Here is a 25,622-nt window from a genome sequence, read left to right on the forward strand (position 1 = left end):
TTTTAATTATAAAACACTGCCTTTGATTCTGATTCATGATTAACAAATCTCGTCAGACACCCTTATTTAAAAATATATTTTGAAATGCTACATATGAACTGAGAATGGCATTAGTTTGTTTAACACCAAAATATAAAGTAGTAACAGTTGTAGAAAAAGGAAAAGTTTTAAATTAACAGGTGAAGCTACCACAGCTTTTTGAATATATAAATAAGTGCTTTCAAACACCTTCATGATGTTTAGCTATTTTAAAACAAAATAAAGTGAAAAATGCATACTGGAAGTAATTCCTGCCCTAACGGCACCTGCATCGCTCCATTACACTGCAGTACAAAATGACTGTTTACACCCACAACAAATGTAATTTCAGGGCAGTTCTGTGAGTGAGATTACTTTATTGCATGTGTCACATGAATTAGAGACTGCATATGCCCCAGTCAAAACACCTTCTTGATCTAGACACACAATGATTTGGGGACTCTGTAATAAGCATTCTGTACTATAAGCCTTTAAAGGAAACAACTCCATCAGCTTCACTTACAAATTATCTGTGCAAAAGTACAGTATTTCATAAATAAACTTTACTCAAAATTACAGGAAAAAGCTTTGGGATACATTAAATATAAATACAGTTTCAGCTGAGCTGCAAATTTAATTTAGGTATATACAATAACACGCTCACCAGTCCTTTTCGCAGATGTACACGTAACCTCCCTGAGTCCTTTTCCATACTTAGCAACATGATACATTTTCAGATGCTTGCTCAGTAACAGCAATGATAGCTTCGGTGTTAGAGAGAAAGGTGGGAAGGAGTATGTCAGGAGCACTCCATTTCATTTGTCATGGATTTTAAGCTTACTGTACTTTTGCTTCCAAGAGCCCACTGGTCATGACATGCCCAGGACCACTTACACAAGCATTGACATGTCTCAGTGAATCTGCTCCAAGATAGGCCATTAAAAGTTCCGTGTGTCGGATTAATAATTGCATAAGATCTTCAGCCAAACTCTCCATAGTTGAGTATCTCACCTTTTCAAAATCAAAAATGTCTTTGAGGAAGAAAAGCACTTGATCCTAGTGAGGGGGATAAAAGAGGGGAAAACTTGTATTCACTTCCAAGGAGGAAAAAAGTACAGAATGTTATTTCCTTTACACGTTTCCTAAAAACATCCATTTATGTATTCTTTTGGTGCTAAAACAGAAGTGCATTAAAATAGACTTTGCAAAACAGTTCTAGGCTTAAAAAAATTTTAATATTGTAACATTTATTTTCATGGTTTCTTACCGTTATTAGTCTTAATCTTGGGAAAACCCCAAGGTATGCCTGCAAATAGATCCTCAGTTCTTTTAACCTGGGAGATGTGGGTTTTTTTAAGTTAAGTGGTAATAAAAAAAAAAGTTGCAAACCTTGAAGAAGCAGCACAGGTCATAAAGGGAGTTTCTAGGGCCCAAAAAGCCCCACGCCAAAACTGGGCTGATATGTTCACATATAGCATAGAAATGTGCAAAAAATCCATCAGGCACCTGGTGACGTAAAAATTACAGATAAAAGTTACACAGTAAATACAGCATAAGTCTCTACAAATTAAGTCTTCAGAACAGCCTAAAACACCTGCTACTTCAGGACTGTGGTAACCTTTAAGTTATAGGCAATTGTACCAAACAAGTGGCATGATTTTTGGCAGAAAAGGTTTTTATTTCAGTGGTACTTTGTACTTTAAATATTTGAAGATTAACAGGCATAAGCCCAAAAATAGAATGAACAATCTACTCTGGCTCCCATATGACAGATAATTTTGTTCAGTTATTCCTGTTTGAGCCCCTATACACAATGGATTGCTGCAAAAAAGTAAGCAAACTGCACAGTTTTGAATGAAAAAAAATATACCTTATAATAATCCATTTTAAAGTCTACAGAAAAACATAAAATACCTGTGAACGTCCCTTCTGTTGTTACCTTTACAACCTATACTCATAAACTATAAATTCATATATCATGTATGAATGTACAGTTAATTTCATATACTCATAAATTTAACTTTACAACATCAGTTACTTTATTAAATAATAATAGAAATTAATCAAAATTAAAGCATAAAATACCACATAAAGAACTATTTATAAGTCAATTTAAGTTCATCGAACTCCTTGTGACAGGTAGTTTCTCCCTTACAAAGACTTCCACGGTGCTTTACTTTATCCACTTCTGAATGTCTCCAGCAGCACTGGTGAAACTAGTCCCCAGGAGTAAAGTTACTCACGTGTTTACAAACTTGTAAATATTGATACTTCAGTATACAAAGGAACTACAGAGTAAGTGCACTGAAATACAGCTTAAAGTAATAGGTTACTGTAACATCTATTTTGGAGATATAATCCCTTTATACAAAACAAGTGTAAGAAAGATCTATATATAAAATTCCTAACCACACAGGTTGGCACAGGGATGTAACATCTCAAATCTTAAAACATAACAATAGCTGAGGACCTTTTAAAAAATACCAGCTGCCCCTGGAAGCAACTGTTTGTTTGGGTTTTTTTAATGATGAAATATGTCTCTAGCAGTCAGGAGTCATGCAAATAGCTATTCTTAGAATCAGAGAAAGGTGTCGGTGCCCATCACATGAGCACAGATTCCTCACCTGCTGTACGCAAAACCACTTCTAACGGCTATGGATGTCCAGCAGCAAGCCTCAACTCTGCTTTGGAATGTCTAATACAGAGATAGGCCTCGTAAGTCTAACAAAATCCTCCAAAGATGGAAGTGAGGAACTGCTGGTGCAGAGGAGTTCTACTTCAAAACCTGCAGAGTTCCTTCACTGAATGAATGGTCAGGATGCAGGCAGGCAAGATACTGGATTTAATGACCTTGGTCTGCAAAAATCCAAGGTGCATGTCTGGGGCCACATGCCAGAGAAGTGACTGTCAGCATTGTTGACTGGACCTAAACTAGCCTGAAAATCTTTCAGCTAAGGCTTTGCTGAAAAACTGGTACTAGGGCTCCATAAGCTAAACTAGAACTGGCAGCCTCTTGTCTAAACTAACATGTCTACAGGATTAAGGGTTGATATGTGATTCATTTTGCCAAAGCTACAGAACTTCAAATACTCAGGAGCCAATCGGTAACTTTGGACAGCACAATTTGCAAGGCAACTTACCTTCATTTGCTGTCTTTTCTGCTTCAGTACTGACCAACAGCTTGAAGCCACAGCCTAAATGTAAAATAAATAAATAAATAAATAAAAAGAACCCAAACAAACAAGCTCCAAACTGTGCATAACTTCACTATAAGAGAAATTATTTTTCATCTCAAAAAGAAGTCAGCTGCAGAACACTATTTCTATACTTCGGGGATTTTTATTTTCTTCAGTTTCAATCTTGAGATAACGCAACGTTTAAAACTGTAAAATATCAGCTGAAACAACTAACGTTATATGTAGTTCATATTTGTTATTGTCAGATCTTATTTTGCAACATTTTCTTTAGTTTAATTCAAGTATCATTTGGCATCCTTGTCTGATTTCAGTTGCACCAGTTAGGAACATTCACTGGGTTCAGCTGAGGACCAGTCTCCTATATACCAAAGCATGCACTCAGACATAAGTAACTATTTTAGATATTAAGTAGCATACAAACACATTGCAATGCCCTTTTTCATTTTAGCAAAAACATTCTTGCAATAGCTTCAGATTCAGCTAAGGAGTTTTGTCCAAATATGGACCTGTGAAAGACAATATACTGGTATCAGTACTAGGCTTTTTCCCCTCATCTGATTCTCCTCCAGTACTGCAGGATAATTTACTACTCACAAAGCACAATGTTATCACATAATTACAAAAATAAATATATCCATGTTACCTCTTTTTTCCTTTAGAGGGACTATTTCAATTGAAAGATAAGTACAAGAAAAACTGGGAGTTTATAGATATAAACAGATGAAATGAGCGTAGTATCGCTACCAGCTGACCATGGCAGTAGCCTGCATGCCTGTAACAGAGGGGTGAGATCTATCTGACAAATAAACAGGCACATGTGAAGAAGTGTGAAATGTTACCAACATTTGAATGCCTGTATTTTATTAATTTACTTTTGTGTGCTTGCAACTTTGTGCCTTATTGCTAAGTCTCAGATAGAGGTTTTGATTCATGTACCAAATACCTGAAGTGTGGCTAACATAAACTTCCCTTCTAGAATTCTACTTCCCCAGAGAAAACTCATTTTTGCAGGGCAAGTTAAACTATTTTTCTAATACCTTCAATCATTCTCTATATTTGGGCTCAGACTTGTAGCTTTTAAACTGCTATTATGAATAACCTGATAATACAACCTGTTTATTTCTTCCGAGGAATATTTCGGGTACACACTCAGTTGTATTAGAGGCTGAGTTAGACTTTATAGTGAAGGTCAATGTAGTTTCTTTGCTTCAGAATTAGTGCTATTATCTAGACAACGTACACAGTCTGATCCCTGGAGCTGCTGGATTTATTCTAATTTTTACACCGTGCTTTAAAAATACAAAGCACAGATTGCCACAAAACCAATTTTAGTATATACAGAAATTTTATATCAGAATTCTCACACTAATGTTATATTGATCGTACCATATACTTGTTGTACTACAAAATAATGATTATGAAAATTACACATAAATACTTACTGTTTCTTTAAAAGAGGAATTTAGCCAGCGGTTATTTACTACATTCTGTATAGATATTGGTGGATTTTCTAAATCTTCAAATGAATCCATTAGTATGAAGTCCAGAACAACATCATAAAAATTCAGGTTTTTCACCTATATTAAATCAGAACATGACCTAAGTAACCTAGTTTCTCTTTCAGCAGTAGAATTCAGCATGCGCCACATTCTAACTCTGTATTAACATGCAGATTTATAATTGCTTTTAATGAATATTAAAGATACTTTGTCAGTAAAGGAGAAGTTATAAAAATATTACATGTTATCTGGTACTAAACTGCAGTGGTGGATGCCATTTCTCTAAATCAGCAATGTAAACACAAAAAAGTTGCACTTTTCAGAAATTCAGACTCACTCCTGTAGCAGCAAGTTCCATTTCGGTATTATCCCAGTGATCTGTTTGTTCCAAAAAATATATCATTTCATCAAAGACATCTTCAAATTTCTTTGGATTCTGTAAAGTAAAAGCAACGATTATCAAGCAAACTTAACAAAAGAGATGGTTTATTTTCACTGGAAAGCAAACTCTGGTAGAAGTTCCATTAACAATAAAATGTTAGTTAAAAAAAGGCTTTTACCTTTCGTGCTTTCACAATTAAAGCAGACAAAATTTTTCTTCCACTTTCAGCGAGAAATATTCTGTTTGCTGTCTCTGAAAGAATTACCTAGAAAAGGTTCAGAAAAGACAGACATATTAATTCACAGGTTATACTAAGTGACCTTAAACACTTCAATCAAATTTAATATAATTATAACCTCTAGTATGGTAGGCAAGTTCCTAATAAGCCTTCGGTGCAAAGGTTCCACAGCTAATCACAAAACTAGGACTCCTCTGCAAATTTTAGAATTACAGAAATGTAATAGCAACAATAAAATATTTAATTACAGAATATGTTATAAAAATTGCTTGTACAGGTAGTGCACTGATAACTGCAGCTTTAGAAGACAGACAGACAAATCGCTCTCCTTTACCTGAAAAGCTTGTCGAATACAGTGAAGCTTAGCAAGGAAGTCACTGTCTCCTAGACATTCAAACATTTCAGTCCTATATAAAATAGAAGTTTTCAAAGACCATTAAAAAACAGAAGAAAATTCAACTAAGTCTAATTCCTAGAAAAAATACCTAGTACAAGTAACTTCTACAAAATTAGTATATTTACATTCAATTCTTGCTTTTCTTGGAAATAATTAAGTAGACATAAATCAGTACCTTAACACTCGTGAATAAATTTTGCCTTCTTCTGCTAAGTGCATAGCTTCTTCATACAATGGACAATGGCAAAGGGAATCAAGACCATACGTACTACGAATCTCTCTGTGCTCTGTAAGCTGAAACAGAGTATTTTTGAAGTTCATTAAAGAGCTTGCTTACACAGTTTTTGTAAAGGTAAATCAAAGAAGTTTTCCTGATATCCTACTGAAAGATAGATCCTTTCCTGCATTTGCTTAAAACAAAGGGGAAACGCTCAACCAGTAAAGAGAAGAGAAACACCCCAATTATTACATAACTTAAAATCCGAAAGCTACAGTTTCAGGTTTTAAGTTTCAAAAGTCTAATTAGTTAAATGGAGGCAGCTTAGCTCTGGTTTTAATTTGCCTAGTTAGGTTTCTAATTTGCCTAGTTAAATCTAATGGGTCTCAAAGCTGTTAAAAAACCCCAGAAGTCAGGACATGAAGTACAGAACAACCATGCAAACCTCTAGGAAGCTGGAAATAGTAACATCCTTCCACTCCTGTTTTTGTCTCGCTAATAGATATGTCTGCTAGTTACCAAAGCATATTGTATGAAGCATGAGTGTCAGCATTTTACTACAGGCTCTCAAAAATGTTCTAATTTTCAGCAGTTTTAATTCTATTTAATGTATTTTAATTCTAATTTAATGTAGTTATGACATAGATTAATGAGAACTCATTGACATTTTTAGAGAAAAAAAACCCAGCAAAATCAGGTTAAAAAAATCAAGTTAAAAAAATCAAAGCATGTAAATAATATAGAGAACTCCTGTTTACAGGGTATCATATTTAATCCACAAAACAATGGCTAGCTACAATTTCCACTACAAACATTACATCATATTATTAAGGATCCAAAAAAATAAAAATCAGACTCACACATCTTTCAGTTTAGTTAATGACCAGAAAATTAATTCTAACTTTTTTTAACACACCCCTCCCCCTTTTTTTATTTTTTATTTTAAATATCCTGCATGGGGGAAACAAACCTGTGCTTCTAGGCTATGATAACAGAGCCTAGAAAGATCTTAAAGAAATAATTCTCACAGTAACTGACCTATAAAAAAATAGTTACCCTATATCTTAGAAAGATTAAAAAAATCAGATTAAACTATAACTTGATGTTAAATTTCCACTGAAATTCTGAAATAAATATATGCTGAAAAGTTTTTCCTGTCACTGAGGACCTACAGGCAAGTGCTGGCACAAGACTTCATAACGACATTAATGAGCGTGCTTCCAGTGTTTCTTCTCCACAGAATTTAGTTGAGCATACTACAGCACCAGCAGTTTGGCCAAGCAAGCTTGCCTGCTAAAGGGAAGAATATAAACAAGTGCCAATACCTGCTTATGTCCATGTAAACATTTAAGCACATGAATATGTTACAGAGCATTCAGTACAGATGGTTTGAATCACTTGTACAGTATCTTTTTACATAAGCAAATACATACAATTCCTTTCAAAAATTGTCAGCATCCATTTTAAATTGATTTGCTTGGCTAAGAAAAAATAACATCTGTATTCCTATAAAGATTTCTACAGAGCTCTCAAATTGAGACTCTAGTGATGAGACAACAGCTAGGGAATGAGTGAAGGAAGAAAAGTTTTAAGGTCATCAAAATATCATACCCAAATGACTAAGGTATTCTTTTAGAATTCATCTAGCTTGAAAGTATTTCCATTTTAAAACTATGTATTTATCAGTTGTTTTGCTTGGAATAACAGAGTAGATTAAGCTGACTTGCTAAAAAAGATTTCCAACTATGAAGACCAAGGATTTTATCCCAGTTTAACAATATTAATCATAGCACCAAACTGTGGTTTGGATTTGCTAATTCAAAAAAGCCCACCTGAAGATTTATGTTCTTTATTTATTTAAACAAAGGAACCCACACAGCTTTTAACTGAAATATACAGGAATTAATAATTCAATCAACTGGAAGAAACGGGAATGTATTGATTTCTTTCAAATATAAGAAATCAATATACATACAGACACACCGCACACACACACATATACATATACACATGTATATATAGTGTAATAGTTAGAACAGTTATAAACAAGAAAAAGTGAAAAATCTTTACTCCAGAATTTGGTTTTCTACATTATGGTTAAGAAAGTATTAACTGTGGAAAAATACATACATATTTTCCAAAATAAAGACCAAACCAGAACACAAATAAGTATACTAGTTTATTTCTTACCTGATTCAGCACTTAGTAGAAGCCATAAAACTTTCTATTTACTTTATTTCATTTGCAAAGCATGAGAATAAATAGGCTGTGCACACAGAGACACTTTGTAAACAGCTGCCCCTCTCTTGGAGATTATAATTTCTGTGGTAAAAGGGATTATATTAGTTTTCTGTAGTGAGCTTTTGGCAAATCACCTTCTTCAGACATTTAGGCAAACTGACTGTGACTAAATTAGGACTCGTGATTTCTACAGTCAGATGGAGGTAATACTCATCTGCTGCCAGCAAGCTGGAGATAGTAACATCTTTAGCACATGAAGATGCCTGATCATACCCTTTGTAGTTATAGATTAGCATCAAATCTTGTACTTGAGAGTTGGGTGAGGCCCTTGATTATATTTAGCCTTTTTTTTTTTTTTTTTAAACTTCCTCTCATGCTAGCAAATGAAATAAAATAGCTGTGTAACTGTTGTAATGCATAGTACTGAGCTCCAATGAAGAAAGCGGTTAAATCACCCAGCTACTAAACAGAGAAGGGTGTAACTATTCTTCCACTGAGAAGATGGTTCTGATTAGAGTGAAGTTAGTTCCAACCAATAACATTTGGAAAGGAGGTGCAAATTGCTCTATCACTGTCTTCTTTTAGCATGCAAAAAGAGGAGAGGAAAGAAACCCAACAAAAACTGAAAACCAGAAACTAAAATGACCTCTAAGTTTAACTAGAAAGGTGATCTGCAGACAATCTCTGAAGCTGCATCGCAATGCTCCTGGAGTCATCATGGATTTTCTTTTGATGCTTTCTAGTATTTAAAAATACATTATATGTCAATATTTTATATGTAGATACAAACAGTACACATATATGTAACATACAGTATTATATTTTAAATGGTTTTGCAAACATTCAGTAATGGCCATTCTCTTTGAGATGAAATAAGGTAAAAGCTTGCATCCTGGTTCAAAATAAGATTAGTTGAAAATGCTCTTAACACACATCCATGGTACTAACATAGCAGAGTTCAACTATTTGAAGAATGGACAAATTATATACAGTGTTTAACAACATGCAGAGCACACAACATTTCCTAGATAAGAGCTTCTCAAGCTGACATCAGAAAGAAAATTAATTCTTTGTTGTGAAAGTCTCCAAGGACTTGTTACCTTTGAGTAAACAATGTGGAGAGAAAGGTTCATTTTAAATGAGGTAGTCCCCTATAACTACCTTATATCAATTGGCATGCCCTCATGGTATGTATCCAGGCACATGGGTTTTGCTCCACTGTGTTCCCCTATGCACCACATAACTTTCCTCAACAGTGATTCAGTATTTACCAGAAGTTATCAAAAAGCCCCAGCATCCCACATCTTGTCACCACAGGTAAGTTGGATTCTTGAGAGCTCCCTGAGTCCTTTCTTGCCACTCTGTAGTGAACATTTTGCACAGCCACTGCCATTTTGAAATTCTTAACACACTGCTAGGGATGAAAATGTGCTCCATGCACAGCTACCAAAAGTGCTGGCAGCTGCAAGTAACAGAGGCTTGTGACAATGGACCTGATGTGCCAGTCTCTAAATGCCTGCTATTTCCTCAGTGTCATGTGGGGTTACATGAAGTATATGAAAATGCAAACAAAGAAGAGATGAAAAAATGAATTACCCTGTATCAGCAATCTAATCTTGTAATGGTTTACTTCCAGCCATTCCAGTCTCAAGAAAGAGACAGTAGTTGGTGACCACTGCACAGGACATTTTTGATGACCTGCAGTGGATACCTAACTTCAATATGTTGAAATACTATGTACATCTTCAGAACTCCGAAGCTTGTAGTGATAATTTGTGCCTCTGCAAGCAGTGCTGTCAAACAGCCTCCAAGGATTACAACATGGACTGGTTTTGTTCAGATGCTGATTAGTTTTCTCTGGACAGTTCAGCTTTAAGGCTGCAACTGCTAGTTAAGAGATACTGCATCCACTGTTGTAAAGCACCAAAGCTCTAGAACTTGCAATAGTTTTTAAGCTTGGGATTCCCTGGCTGGTTTGGTCTCACGAACAGACCCAGTACTCTTATTTGTCAGCCACAAGTTGTTTCTTAATAAATAGAAAAAATTCTCAGCTGTGCATCAAGACCTTGTTGACTACCAAAATAACCACCTACTTGAATGTAACAAAAATAAACATTGCTAGACCTTTTGGAATTCTTGCTTGCTCCCCCTAATAAAAAGGTCAATTTACTGGCACAGTCAGCATTCCTTACATTCTGAGAAACTATGCTTAGCCTGAATTAAAAAGCCTGCTGATGATCTCTTTTCTCTGGGTATCTTTATCCTTTATATATCTTTTTCTTAAACATGAGTAGCTCCAGAATGAGTGTGAAACATGTTCTGCAAGTTAAAAGATGTGATGGTGATCACTAAATAAAACATTTGAGACCGTTCTTTAATAAACTGCAATGATAAAGTGGTACGTTCTTCCTAGTATCTGGAATAAAACAGGAAGTTAACGTACTTTCAGGAACTCCTCCTATAATTACTTGTATATATTACAAGACACCTGATACCTTTTCTCTGAGGAAAACACACATCCAGAACATTATTTTATTTGAATTATTACTGCAACTTTATTCATTTTAAGTATAACGAAGAAAGCGAATGCACTATGTTGTGTGCATCAGTGATAGTACTGCTCCTTGCCAGGCGGAATAATCCTGGGCTATGTGCTGGCGTTTGCCTACATAAAACCTACATGGAGGTATTACGCTACAGCAATTCGTTCAGTGCTAATACATGGGATTTGTTACAAATGTTACATATATTTTCTAAGAAATAAAACCTGCACAGTATGAGCAGTCAGCATATAGGAACACACTGGCTATTAGGTGAAACTCCTCTGTGTCCCAGAAACGAAAACATTTAATATACTATGCAAATACCATACATAGCTAAGATTTCTGCTAGAGGACAAGGATCAACCCCAGATTTTTGGATTTTATTATTAGTTTTAAAGTTTTTAGAGCACCATTTAATGACTTGTTGATCTAAGTTGTCCTATTCATAGCCATACAGCAAGCAATCACAGCTGTTCTTGGTGGAATCCAAGGAACATGGTTCCCACTGACCACTCTTCATTGCCACATGGAGAACTTTTCTCAATAACGGAATCTTTTCAACTGGAGCAACATCTATAAGTATGCACAAGACAAATAATAGAAAAACCACCCCAAAATCCAACACAAATGAAGCATGAAGTTTGAGGAATTCGTTAGACAGGACACAGGAATGAGAAACGTTTCTCAAAGTGGAACGCAACTTTTCTCTTGCCTATAACACCACTGACATTATTGGGAGGTGGAAATCTGATGATGCTATTAATAGACAAGCTTTATTGCTGGATATCAAGCTTTACTGGACACCCTAAAATCTTCTGAGTTTGCCCAAAGTAGAAGGCAGTGGTAAGGAGCACTTCAGGTACAGCTTCTTCAAAGAAATAGCATTACTCTTAGCAGAATGAAAGAATTCAGGATTAATTCTTTCCTCTCTTTCTTCACAGGTTTTAAGACTATAAATATGAGGCACCTCAATACCTCATTAAAGTTGTTAGAATAAGAAGCTGCTTACAATCTACTACCTAGAGCATGCTAAGACTACAGAACTGCTGTACTTCATTTGCTCCTGAGGTAAGACAGTAATTCATGTCAAATTGGACAGATCACACGAACATGGAGGAAGTGACCAGGATGAGAACAGTAAGTCCTGAGAAGATCAGATCAGTGATTATGGTCACACTTCTGAGGGCAGTCAGAACACTGCCCACAGAAGGCTTATCTCTGACTTTTGTTATGAAAAACAAACACCCCACCGAAACACTAAACATCTCACTTAAAAATGCTGTAGGAATGCACCCTACAATTACTTGCCTGCATTATTCCTTCTAGTATTCCCTATTTCAGGAAAGGAATAAAACATCTATCTGGAAACCAGGAAAAGGGTAATCCTACCTTTAAGTAACAGGGTTCTTTTTGAGCACTTTCTGAATCTAAAATTCAGTTACAGTCACTTCAAAGGTTTTGGTGCCATATACAAATAATTACAAGCATACGGAAACTGATGTTCTTTTCCTTTTATCAAAGCCTGCTTGTTCCTGCACTGTTTTAATAGATTTGAACTGAAGAAAGACAATCTTTGTAAAGGAATTACTGATAAAAAACAGAGAATCTAAGGCTTTATTCACAAATCTCAAAATCTCCTAAGCTTTGGACTGAGTTAACATTTTAATAAAGAAAGCAAAGTTTATTTGATAATAGAACTACTGATTCAGTTCTAGTCAAGATATGAAAATAAGACACGATAAATGCATGTGCACTGACAACAGTGAGGCAGCAATGAAGCTCACTATCAGGGAGAGCAGGAAAGAGCTTCTATTGGAAAGATGGAAAAGAAGCCAGGAAAGAGAGGGTGGAGACCTTTATCTGGCACACTCACTGCTGTATTCTTGCCAAAGGTGGTAGCTATTTTGATCACACAGAGGATGAGATAGCAAGAATATGAAAACAATACTAAGCCTCATAAACACAAGTTGATGGCAGATGGTCTAAAATAGGGAAGAAAATAACATTATTCATCACAGTATATAGTATCGGTAACTTAATTAGGGGCAAATGGTTGTGCTTACCATCCCTTTTGTGGTGCTTCCAAAAGCCTCCATGTATTTAGGAACAGAAATCTGTCTGGGCTTGGGGATGGCAACTGTCTGCATAACTCATCTTTAAAAGGATTCAGACACCTGTGTATTGTAGGTGTCCAGACTGGCACCATTCTGTATAAGAAGGTATGAATTGAATGATCCTCAGAATCCTCTTGATTATCAGCCACAGCCAAGATGAAGTTCTGGCATACCCTACTGCTATCCTGTAGAGCTCATCAAAAGAGCATGTGAGTTAAACTTTGCCAATTGTTCCAGTTTGCACATTTCTTTTCTTGAAAGCCATCTTCCTATGTTTTGTCCTAATACAACACAGCACAATATTCTTGTTCCCTCCTAAGCAGTATTCCTATTAATTTTCACCAAAACATCCTTGTCTTGTTTTAGGATTCCCTGTATCCTCACTGTTATCTCTCCTGAGGGCAGTGAACTAAATTTGACTTAAGCGTGTGTCAGCACTGAAACACGAAAATGGCTTCCTGTCTCCAAAACAGAAGTCTTAGCCCTGTTGCTGAAGACAAGATGCAGTGTAGATGGAAGACGATGTGACCACAAAAAACACTGCTATTTTGTAATTTCCCAGAAAGTAAAATTACAGTAGGGCAAAATCACACTGCAGCATACACACATTCATAAATTTTACATTTAAAAACTTTGCTAAACATTTCTATCAGCACACAAGAGTTTAGGATAGTTACTAAAATTACAACTGCAATCAGGGAGCATAGGATAAGCATAATGGACTGTTCCCATCTTCATGTACTCACAAAACCACTAGGAAAGTTCACGGGGAAAATAAAACATAAAAGATACCAAGTGTACAAACAGTAATTGTTTAGAGCTCCTCACAAGAGCTGGTAAGAGTTGAAGCAAGTTTGAACTGTGGCCTTGTCCAAGTGACAGGCAAGAGTAACCAGTTTCTATAGACACAGTCTTTGTTAGGAATGAATGCTAGGCATACTATCACAACTTAATGTGAATTACTAAATCAAGGTAATTGTGTTTTGGAAAAACAAACCATATAATACACAGTCAAAATTGCATACATGCTCTTTGCAATTACCATCTCCCTCTTCTTATAACTAAGTTTAGTAGCTTAGTTGTGGTGCATATATGATAGCAATATCTAACACAAAATGTATCTATTGAGAGCAATTGCCTTTCCTGCAATTTGGAGAAGAGTGCTACTCAAGATCACTTCAGCTCCTGAGAGGCTGTAAAAGGAGATATTCCTCATTTAAGTAAGTTTGTTGCTGTATATAAAATTCTTTCAAATACTTCAAGGGAGCTGCAGCAGATATCAGCTAATAGACAATGCCCTGTAATCCAAGATTACTTTTTTATGTGTCCTTTGTGGTCTTATCCAAGAAGATTAGGAAAAGTTAGATTTAGTATATTACACTGTGCGTGGCACTTACTAAAATAGGTAGCTGTCAATTTCTAATTACTTCCTCTTGGGAAAAAAAACAAACTCCAAAAAAGACAAAGCCTTCTTCACACATCCTTGTATTAGGGTAAAGGAGTAGGAAAAAAAAGGAGAATAGAAAAACGCGATTCATGGTGAAAGGAACTACTATAGCCTCAACTGATTGTGCTTCTTCACTCATGAAAATCTATTTTTCAAATTAACTTCTTTTCAGAAGGAGTTGGGAAAATATTCTGCCAGTGCACAAAAGAAAAAAAAAAAAAAGAAAAAGGGCAAAAAAGGGCAAATTGATCCCAACTTCATTACTCAAACTGCGAGGAAGCTGGTTACAGCTAAGCAAGGAGAACTTTTGGTCTTCCCCGTAAAAGAAATATATTCTGCTTACAAAAACTAGCAAAAAAAAAAAAAAATGAGGAAAAAAAAAATCTTCTGTTCACTGTTCAAGTAGATCAATGAAAGTTTAAAGAAATAATCTTTAGGAGTCTTACCTCAGCTGTGGAAACAAAGGAGTCTGTTGACGCAATGCTTAATGTATCTCGAAGGCCGAAATCATCCATATTATCCTTTACAGTAATGTCTGTATTTTTATCTTTAGAAAAACAAACAAACAAAAAAGACAAACTGATTATTAGACTATCAGAAAATTAAAAAATTAAATTTCAGTCTTGAAAGTGTGTTTCTCATATACTTTAATGTAGTACTTCGTTTGGAAGGCACAACATTATGCTACTGTGAGAGTAAATTCTGCCACGACCTGCTAAGATATATGAAGTGACTGTATTTTTCTGTCTTTAAAGTGGACTTACAAACATCATCTGTAATGAACAGAGAGAGAGAAAAAATATTTCCCCAGGGGTTTTGCCTTTTCTGTGCTAGACTCGTGACGATCCCTGTATCTGAAGATATTACTTTGCTATATTGATCTAAACCCTCTGTTAAATTTTTAAGCTGGCTGTGTTATATGACAAATACTCAATGTTTTAGTAACCAAGAAATACAGTTCTAAACAAAAGTTCATTAATAAAAACAGGTTTCAGCTTCATTTGAATTAATTTCATTTTCTGCTTCTGGTGCCTTTTTTCACTTGCTGGTTCTTCAGGAGGGCAAATGAAGTTCTTAATCTTCACTGTATGCTCCTTGCCCAAAAAGCTTTTCCATTGAAATTACCCATCCAGAAGCACATCCTATAGTACTGCAATTCTTACAGCCTTTAAAATAACTGGTATTCTTTTGCTTAAAATCTGCAACACAGTTTTTCTTTATTTTATTCTTTGATTTCAGCTGTTGCACACATTACTAGCATACATGGGTTTGTTTACACTGTACACAAACACTGTCACAGAAAGATTAAATTCATAGTTCAGTAAGTCAGACTTTGGCTTGATGTGCCCCATACTACATTCTCGGTAGAGCACAGGCATTTATTTTGGGTTACTTTACCTTCAGACATTACACATGTGTTGCTAAAAGCCTGTTTTATTTCCAACAGTCAGCAGCAACCAGCTACGCAATGTCATCCAGATCTGTTGCTATGGCAATACTTCATAAGAAACACTATTACACAGCAAAGTGGCCAAACGCCAATATACCCGAATGGTTTACTCATCAATTGAAATGCTACAAATCCACATAACTATTATTTCGGTGGTTGTTATGGTTTTATTACTTACGGACTTGGAATGACAGCTCAAAAATTGCACCTAACAATAAATATGTCTTTGAGACTATTCACTGAGGGAAAAAATTATTAAAAGTTTGGACAAAAACTTTACTAGATTGAGTTAGGCAGATTTCTACTTGTAATCACAACTTCACCAATATTCACATGAAAGTCTCTAATTTTTTCAGATCATTCTTAGTTTGTTCTTTCTTCTGACCTCTTAAAACCAAGAGGAAAAGTACAGCAGCATCCAAGTTGGTTGAGAAACAATCCCATACTGGAATCTGAAAAGCTAGAACAGAAAACTCAACTGTGGTTTGTAAAGCATTTGCTTGAGGTCTGGTAAGAGTATATGAGTAACGTGATGTTTCCTTCTTATTTCTGGCTCATAATTTGTATTAATCCACTTCTAATGTTAGATTAAATGCTTTTCTAATAGCAGTTTTGCACAGAAGCAGTTGCTGAAACTGCAATAATACTGCTAAACACACGGTAGTACAGGGATGTATAGGCTGGTTGCAGATTTTTCCACTCAATCTCTCCTTTTGGCTAAGTTGCTTTCCATAATAAATTTGCAATTAAAACAAAAGTTTCTACATCTCAAAAGCCCCCCAGCACCTGGTTCAAATGCAGTCCAAAGGAATTATTTTCCTGATCCTCCCAGTCTGTAGGCACATGCAACACTTACTTCATGCAAAGTAAACAGCTACAGTCACAAGCAGCAATGCAAATTACAAACTCCTACAAGAGTAAAGCATGGACCATAGTACTTTTTTCTTTTAATGGGCTGCATCCAAAGAAGCATGGCCAGCAGTTCAAGGGAGGTGATGCTCCCCCTCTACTCTGCTCTCATGAGATCTTACCTGGTCTACTGCATCGAGCTCTGGAGCCCTCAGCACAAGAGGGATGTGGACCTGCTCACATCCAGAGTCCAGAGCTGGCCACGAAGATGACCTGAGGGCTGGAGCACCGCTCCTAGTAAGACAGGCTGGGAGAGCTGGGCTTCTTCAGCCCGAAGAAGAGAAGGCTCAGGAGACACCTTATAGCAGCCTTCCAGTACTTAAAAGGGGTCTACAAGATATCTGGAGAGGGACTTTTTACAAGGGCATGTAGAGACAGAACAAGGGGAGACGGTTTTAAACTGGAAGAGGGTAGATACAGATTACCTATTAGGAAGAAGTTCTTTACTGTGATGGTGGTGAGGCACTGGAACAAGTTGCAAGAGAAGCTTTGGATGCCTCATCCCTGGAAATAATTCAAGACCAGGTTGGATGGGGCTTTGAGCAACCTGGTCTACTGGAAAGTGTTTCTGTCCATGGCAGAGGGGTTGGAACGAGATGATCTTTAAAGTCCTTTCCAACCCAAACCATTCTATGATTCTGTGTTACTTCTAAAGATCTTACTAATGTCTTTAATGAAGTTGTTAAGGTAAGGACCTAATTCATGTGTACACAAAGTGCAGCTGTAAAGTAGTCTCACAGATCAATTTACAATCCAAGAACACCTCCACCACCCTTACAGGGAAGAGCCAACTATTCCACAGACTGAATACTCAAAGCCTTTGGATATTGTCTGATAATGACTGTGCTGTTGCTGTTATATGTGACTCTACAGATCAATGACGACAAGATGTCCCCCAACTGACACTGAATTAACACTGGGCTATGTAATTCATTATATAGATATGGGTATAATGCTATTTAACTAGAATTTATTTTTCATATCTGTAAAACAATCATTGGTGCAAATGAAGGAAAAATGGAGTTTCCAGCCCAGGACACTATATAATCAGGGGCTCTTCTGTAGAGTCTGCATTCAGCCTGCTACTGATTACATGAAGCTCTCAAGATAATATTTTTAATACATCTATATTTGCTGAACTCATTATTCAAAGTTTTCTAATACGGGCTTAAAACTGTCACCTAGACAGTATGTTTTTAACATGTTAGTTGAATATGGAATATGTGTATGTTTTCACTCAAATTCTTACTACTACACACACACACACAAAAAGGCTCAAAATTTGCATGTTATGGCAAAAAGATTGATTAAAAAAAGACTGGTAATGCTGAGTGAAATAATACCTTTGGCAAGTGATATGTGCATACAAAGCACAGCCTTCCCAAAGAAAGCAAAACAGCCTTGTCAGCTATTTCTGCCTTTCTGGCCATCACTATCCTAACACCCTAAAATACCCTTAGCCAAGCAGGTGCTCATCAATACCCACACTATGCAGAGAGCACACTATTATGGAAATGTTAGGGTTGAAAATTAAGTTACAGCTGGAGTACATACCATGTGAGTACCAGGAGAACATTCTTAGCCACAAGAACATGAAAAAAAAGATAGAGCAGCACAATGAGACTCCTGGAATGAACAGCTGTGAGAGGAACCCACCCACCAGAGGCTACAACTGCTCCTACAGTCATCCCTAGTTCTTATGTAGTCTAATACCTTCAGGAACAGAATACTAGCGAGTGTGTGAGCTTCAAATAAACTTTACTTATTTGAGAAGCCAGGAAGTTATTTTGGGTTCATTTATATTTGTAAAGAGCATGAAGTAGAGTTTCAAATGTGATACTGACAACAGTAATTGCCATCGGGACTCTTGGTGGTGGTGCCTTAAAATGCATACGTGGTTCTAAAGTTACATGAAGGGTATTGAAAAAAATGGAAGAATATGGTGTATTGCTAAAGCTTGTGAAATTAATCCTAGCTTTATAAGATTCTGCAAACAACTATCTATTTCAAACTAAGCAAAATAAAACCAAACCAAAATGTAGCTACTTTCACAGAGTACTAATCTAGAGTATTTATTTGTCTTTGCCCTAGTAGGTTTGTGTGGTAAAACAGACCACAAAACTAACCCTCTAAACTCAGAGCAAAATCTGACCTTAGAGATGGAACTGCACACAATTAACTTCTTAGCATTCAATTGGGAAGCATTTACTTTCACCTTATGTTTTAAAATTCTGGAAACTGTTTATAGATCATCTTCCCTCCATGCCTGAATGAAACATGGCATGAGTTCGCAAATGAGTTTGGCACTTATGTGCAGCAGTTAAAAAAGGAAAGCACTTACCCACTGGCAAAGAACTCGCTGGGAGTTAAGGAATTTAGTTCTGAGTGCCACCGTTAAAGCCGTGGTTTCCTATTCTCTCCAGCCCCCCCACTTCAGTGGAACATCAGGGCAGTAATATATCACAAGCAGGAAAGCAAGATGAGAAAGGAGAGACCTGACTGACTGCAAAGAGAAGAAAACCTTGCAAAGGAAGGCACTCATGAAAAGTCAAGGTACCCCAAGAGCAGCAGGGTCCCAGTACTCTGCCAGGCTACCACGCAGCCAGCAACTGTGTTACGTGCTAATGAGGCCCCTTAGATGTGTGGCTTCATGCCTAGACAAAGGAATTACAATAACCAAGTTATGAGAGCACAGAAGTATGAATTACTACATAATTCAGTTTCAAGAGAATGTGTCACAGTCTTCTAGCTACTGACAAGTGGCACAGTGGTTTGTCATCATTGTTGCTGAAGCATCCAAAGGCAGCTTTATTTATGTTTATAAATAGTCATAACTCAGAGTGTTGACTGAATATTCATTAAAAAAAAAATAAAATAAAAAATCAGTCTTACCAAACAGCTACTAATGCATTAAATGAAGTCTTACAGAATGCACCTAGAAAGGAGTGAATTTACTGTTCACTGCATTTATAAAAATAAAACACTCACAACCTTCAGACAGCACCTTCTGATGACTGGGTTGTATAGCTACAGGTTAAAAAAGGCAAGCTAAGAATGGAGTGGGGGGTCCAAACAGACCATTCTGGGTTTAACAGATATTGTTAAATTATGTGTTTACATTCTCCAGTAACACAAACATCTGAGTTCAAGAAAGTGCCTATAGCTGAAGGCATCTCACCTCACTGTATATAAACAAAGCTATTATTGCCTTCAGCATAAAAATTTATTGCAGGTTAGGGCCTTTTAAATATACCTATAAATATCCATAAATCTTGCACTCTACCAGAACATCAGCATGTATCATAAGTTAAACATGTCTCATGGTTCTTTGTTGGGACCATTCTGATGCAAACTGAAGTGACAGATTCCTCTAAAAAATCAAAACAACACTCCCCCACCAAACCCACAAGAAGATACTCCAGTGCTGTACAATCACCCTGTCTGGCTGTCAGTATGTGCTCACTCCTCCAACAGGTCCCTGTTGTGAACAGAGAGCTTCTGCTCAGCAGTGTTTGACCAGGAATACAGCAATCAAAGCAGTGGAAAAGAATAACTGGGGGAAACAGAGCATAGGACACCAACAAGTACCTATCATTTGCAATTTTACCTTCCTCCTAGTACTCACAGACCTTCTTTATGGTAAGCTTTGTCTGAGCTAACCGCTGAACCTTCAAATTACATCCTTAGCAAATACTGCAGTAGTTTTCATGCAGAGAATCATCTTCTGTCTTTGTGCAAACAGAAGGACAAATCTCATCACCTCAGTAAAAGCTGACTCAACCAAGCTTTCATAACTGTTTCCAAGCACAGCTATAATCTTCAAGGTCCACTAAAAGCCTTCCACTACAACACTCTCACACAGGTAATAAAAAGGCCCATTTTCCAAGACCTCACCTAATTATCGTTATGCAAAACACAAGATGTTCTTCATTCACAGTGTGTTCTGTATTTATTACTTTGATGTTATTCTTAACTCAAAGGGAGTCCAGATGATTAAAAGCTGACTTAAAAGCATGTGTAGAGATGACAGCAATAAATAAGTAGAGAACGCATATAAAATTGAACAGTACAACCTGTTAAGTTTACATACATAAACAATAAAATCCACCTGAAAACTGAGATGTTCTGATTTGCAAAGTTCATCATCTGGAAAAAGATGCAACTTGCCTAAAATAACCTTAAAGTCTTCAAGAGAATTTCCACATACTTTGGAAAGAAATAATAGCAATTTCTGGAATATTTATAATAATCTAGCTGTTTTCAGACCTCTAAGATACTGACTTTGTCCATAAAGTTACATTATCTACTGAGCACCACATGTTTCATGATGCATAAAATAAAACAACGTAGCTATTGCTCTTTTATTCTAAAACAATAAAATGAAGCACATTGAATGCTCTCATCTAGCACAGGTAAAGACAGCACAAAATGTTTGTGCATCAGGAACCATTTCACTCTCCCCAAGTAAAAATCAAACACACCTAAGAAAGGAATTTAAGCATATTTTCTATAATCCATAGACACAGTTACATTAAGTAACTCCAGATTACTAGGAAATACTATATAGTTTTGACATTCTGGAATGGTGATAAACCAAATGATTCTTTCAAGATTTAAATCTGTTAAACAACTCTTCCATAAATTCTATAACTGAATTGGAATATTTTCTGATAGCTGCATTTTTTTTAAGCAAAGAAATTGTTAAAAGGCTGGAAATACCAGTTTGTTACAGAGAATGTGACCTGTGAAAGCTGCCCCTGAATGTGCAACACAAAGCTGTCACCATTTCCTCTTCACAGGGATACTCCATTCTCCTTCAGTTCAAAAAGCATTGCATTTATTTTGTCCACAGCGAAGTCTAGTTTGAATTCCAGTGCTGCTTATTTTAAAACTTAGGCTGTCCACTGGGGATTTATAGCATGGCACTGTAAAGACTGCCAGATACCTTAGTCATCAGATTTGGACGTCACTGCCTTTTCTTAGTTCTTCACATCCTAAAAACAAGTGCAACCTACTGCTATTTTTACACAGACACTTTCTAGTGACAATAGTCTGTTCAACCACATTCAGTGTGACAGCATGTTAACCCACTGTGATGCAGAGCAGATACAAAATGCAATGTCATATTTACTGGAGAAGGAAGCACAAGGCTAACTTTGAATCTTACAAAGCTAGAATTAGTTCCTTTAATATCTTTCCTAAGACAGAGACCTCCATAACCTGGTTAAAGAAATCTTCTAACCAGACTTGAGAGAGTCTCAAAAGTAAGTGAATTTATCTCTTTGGCCTCAGTTCTACCACACTTGTGTACAACTACTGAAATCAGTGGGTACTTAAATGTATACGTAAGTGCATTAGTGGAAGTACCCCTTGCTCCTTTCCAAGGCAGTTCACTGCCACCTTCTTGGCTTTCCCACCATGCACCTATTCCCAGAAGAGCAGACAGCAGCACAAGCAGTAATAAAAAAGAACAAGAGCCAGCAACTATTGCTCAGCTCCTGAAACTTCTTGCTTTATAAAATTTCCTATTTTTTAATGTTAAAAAAAGAAGGAAAGAGTAAACAGTTTAATATGCCAACATATAGACTATTTTGCTGGATACAGCACAAGGGTATGGGACCATCCAACATGTTCTCTTCAAAGTAAGATTTTAAATATGAGATTCCTAGAAATGTTTTTCTTTAGCCAGTGTATTAACCTTCAGGGATGTTGACAATTCGAAGCAAGTGAGACAGACCGACAAAAGGAACCCCCATATTCATTTTTCTTCCTTTAAAGAAAATGTACACTACCTAGCAGTTGGCAATTCCGCTTATATGTGTGAAGACAGTATCAGAAAAGATCGGTACCTTTCTATCCCTAGAATTATTAGAAAGATAGAAAGACAGAACTGGTGACCCTCAGTGAAATAAAGATCAAAAGATGCAAATACATATGTATTTGATTTGGACTAACATTTGCATTCTGTATTCAGAATGGAGCCTCTAGCATATTTAACACAGGCAAACTCTGCAGGGACAGCATAACAGTCGTCACTTGAATTTCAGGGCAGAACTGTCCTACAGAATTCTGCAGACGCCAGTGAAACTCTTGGGAATGTGACTGGCTTCTGCAAACCCAGCTGCACACAGCATACAGTTTAAGAACCTAAATTATCAAGACACATGCTTAACTTTAAACAATAAGACTTAAAGAATATCTTAAGTGCCCTACTGATTGGGGCCTGCTTGCATTCCACTTGCCCCCCAGAGCAGGAAAGAATGCGATAAGAATCCTTACAAAGTTGTATTAAATGAAGAGTTCTTCCTCTGGATCTTTAGTCTACTAAATAATACCAGTCACCAAACTTACATTAAAAACCCCCAAATTAATAATGCTATAAGGTTGCTAAATGTGTTAGTATTTGTTAATACCTGAATTACACATATTAATACTCAAATTATAATGTAAGCAGTGATTAGTGCAACCTGATCCTGGAAGATAGCTTGACACTGATTAACAGCTACTCAAACTGATGCAGTTAAAGCTGCTTTCTAGTCAATATATTATTCATCTGTGGTAAATTAAAGTAAAAGAAAGCAAAGCTTGCTTGGATAATAAGGAATGTACATGATTTAGGCTCTCTGGAAATACATATATGTTTACCTTTAAATACTTGCAGCATATCTGCATGTAGAACAAGGGCAGCTTTAAATAGCAGTAGAGAGAATAAAGCCTGGTGTGATCGACATGTGCTCTTAAATCAGCTACACTACAGCGCTTTGCTATAAGCAGGATTATTAGGTAAGGTGGGACACAGTGCACAGACCAGATATCCCACAAAGAATTAGAGAATTGACAGTAATGTATCAAAAAAAAAAGTTTAGCTTGAGCCATCAAAAGGGAAATAAAGCAAATGTTAAACCCAGTTATTTTTTTGTAACAGGTTTATTAATTAACTATATAAACATATGCATAAGAGAAAAATTACACATAAGTAATGAATTTTACTTCCTCTGTTGTTATTGTTCACAGAACCTTTTGCTGTAGCTTTCCACAAAAACTGATTTACTTCCACATACAGGTTCAATTTTGCAACATTTCAAGCTGAAACTGGAGTTTAAGAAAATTACAATATGAAAAGGCCTTTAGGAATAAAATGCTTCCAGAAGCTACTTCAGCCTCCAGCTATAGGGTAAACAATTAAAAAAACCTCCACAAACTATATGCCTGGTGAATAAATGTGTATTATTGTAGGGATGGGGTAGCGCTAAATAACAAGCCCAATAAACAGCAATTGTTGGACAGTGCTATGTGGACACACTATGACCATTTATGCCAGGCTGATGAGCCAGAGCCTTTGACTTAAATGACAGCAAGATTTAAACACAGAAGACGCATCAGTTAAGAAGACTTGTTAGCTTTTGCATGCATGCACACAGACATAATGTTTTCATTTTAAGCCTGTAAAAATAAATTGCGGACAGAAGTTCATCTATTTTAGTCCTAACTGAATTACTGAATTGATAGAAGAACTGCAGTGTATATAGACCTACGTTTGCTGATTTTATACAATTCTGTCAATATTCTATTGAGATACTATGCTCAAAAGCAATTGGAAAAGCTCAATTTCTGCACTTTCAAGGTTAAACTACCAAGCTAAGAGAGCTGATTGCCTTTGAAGTCTCAAACTCAAAACTATTGCTGTATCTCCCCGACCCTAATTTGGCTCTCCTGCCTTCATCTTGCCCGAGAATGTTTCAGACGAGCCTCTCAAAAATAGACTTTAATGCAAGAATAAATTGTTTTAGTAGAAGCTCTAAACCAGGAATTAGTTCCATGGGCCAAAACATGTTCTTGATCATCAGTTTATATAACCTCACATTACGATATTCAGCCAGGAAAATAAACACTTACCCTGCCCTCACTACTTGCCATCTGTCTGGAATGATTTTTTCCTGCCTCTGGAACATTTATACTCACAATCTATATAAACACATAGAAGTTGAGTGTATAATACTCACAATATACATAAACACATAGAAATTAAGTATATATACATCCTTTTTAGTAAGAAAAAGAATTTGTAAACTCTAACTTGTTAAGAATATACTAGGTTGGAACTAAATCATCTTAAGGTCCTTTCCAACCCTAACCATTCTATGATTCTATGATAAGAATATGCAAGAGGGAGGATGTTTCCACTTACTCCATATACCACTTTTCAAAAGTGTTCAAAATAAGTCAAGTGGTTATTAGATCAAGCCCTGTGGCGTGGGGAAAATGATCCCTTTTCTTTACACTAAAAGAAGGTAAATATGGGGAAATATGTGGACTTTTTCTAGCAGATTTTTTAAAAAAGGAGAAGCTACTGACTAAGCATTTGAATGGCAAACAAAAGTGATGCAAAAGGAACACTCAAAACATATGTTTTTAAAGTAGCGTTAAGTCGTGCGTGTTTACTGTTGTGGGGTAAGTGATAAGCACACAGGTAACACAGCATGCATTACCTAGTCCTACTTGAGTAGTATTGTGGGGCACTAACTGCATAAACTGCTGTACAAATGTTCCTTACTCACGTAAGGAACTGGATCACCTTCATTATATTTCTCCCTTTTTATCAGGGATTTAAAACTGATGGGCAGAGAAGAAAGGAAAAAGAGGGATAAAGTAATTAAGAGTTCGCCCAAGGAAGTACGTGGAAGAAGGAAGCTCACACCAAGAGACATGGGGAGAGATGACTGCAGCTGCTCACATGTTGTAAGGAATGAGCAGAAACAGTTGAGAAATAGCAGACGGACTTTGTGTTAGGAGGATTGAGCAGGGAAGTGCAGGAACAGCTAACTGCACAGTGTGGGAAATTAAATCAGGTAGGTGGATTGTGGCTCAATTATGAATTGAGCCACAATGAATTATGAATTACAGCATGCAAGCTACTTGGAGACCTAAAAGGAGCTTGTATTTCATATGAAGAGAAGCTCCTGAGGGAAA

General features: G+C 36.4%; 1 protein-coding gene across 1 annotated transcript in view; it reads right to left on the bottom strand.

The window, feature by feature from the left end:
• Positions 1-855: 855 nt before the first annotated feature.
• FAM73A (family with sequence similarity 73, member A) overlaps positions 856-25,622 on the bottom strand; it is a 37,301-nt gene continuing 12,534 nt past the window's right edge. Inside the window, exons 7-15 of the mRNA XM_010020841.1 lie at positions 14,740-14,840; positions 5,907-6,025; positions 5,669-5,741; positions 5,275-5,361; positions 5,052-5,150; positions 4,658-4,792; positions 3,159-3,212; positions 1,408-1,524; positions 856-1,074 (exon numbers count right to left, since the gene is read on the bottom strand). Coding sequence (XP_010019143.1) covers positions 856-1,074; positions 1,408-1,524; positions 3,159-3,212; positions 4,658-4,792; positions 5,052-5,150; positions 5,275-5,361; positions 5,669-5,741; positions 5,907-6,025; positions 14,740-14,840 — 1,004 coding nt within the window. The remainder of the gene's footprint in view (positions 1,075-1,407; positions 1,525-3,158; positions 3,213-4,657; positions 4,793-5,051; positions 5,151-5,274; positions 5,362-5,668; positions 5,742-5,906; positions 6,026-14,739; positions 14,841-25,622) is intronic.

This window comes from Nestor notabilis, unplaced genomic scaffold, assembly GCF_000696875.1.
Source record: "Nestor notabilis isolate BGI_N333 unplaced genomic scaffold, ASM69687v1 scaffold4888, whole genome shotgun sequence".
NCBI classification, from domain to species: domain Eukaryota; kingdom Metazoa; phylum Chordata; class Aves; order Psittaciformes; family Psittacidae; genus Nestor; species Nestor notabilis.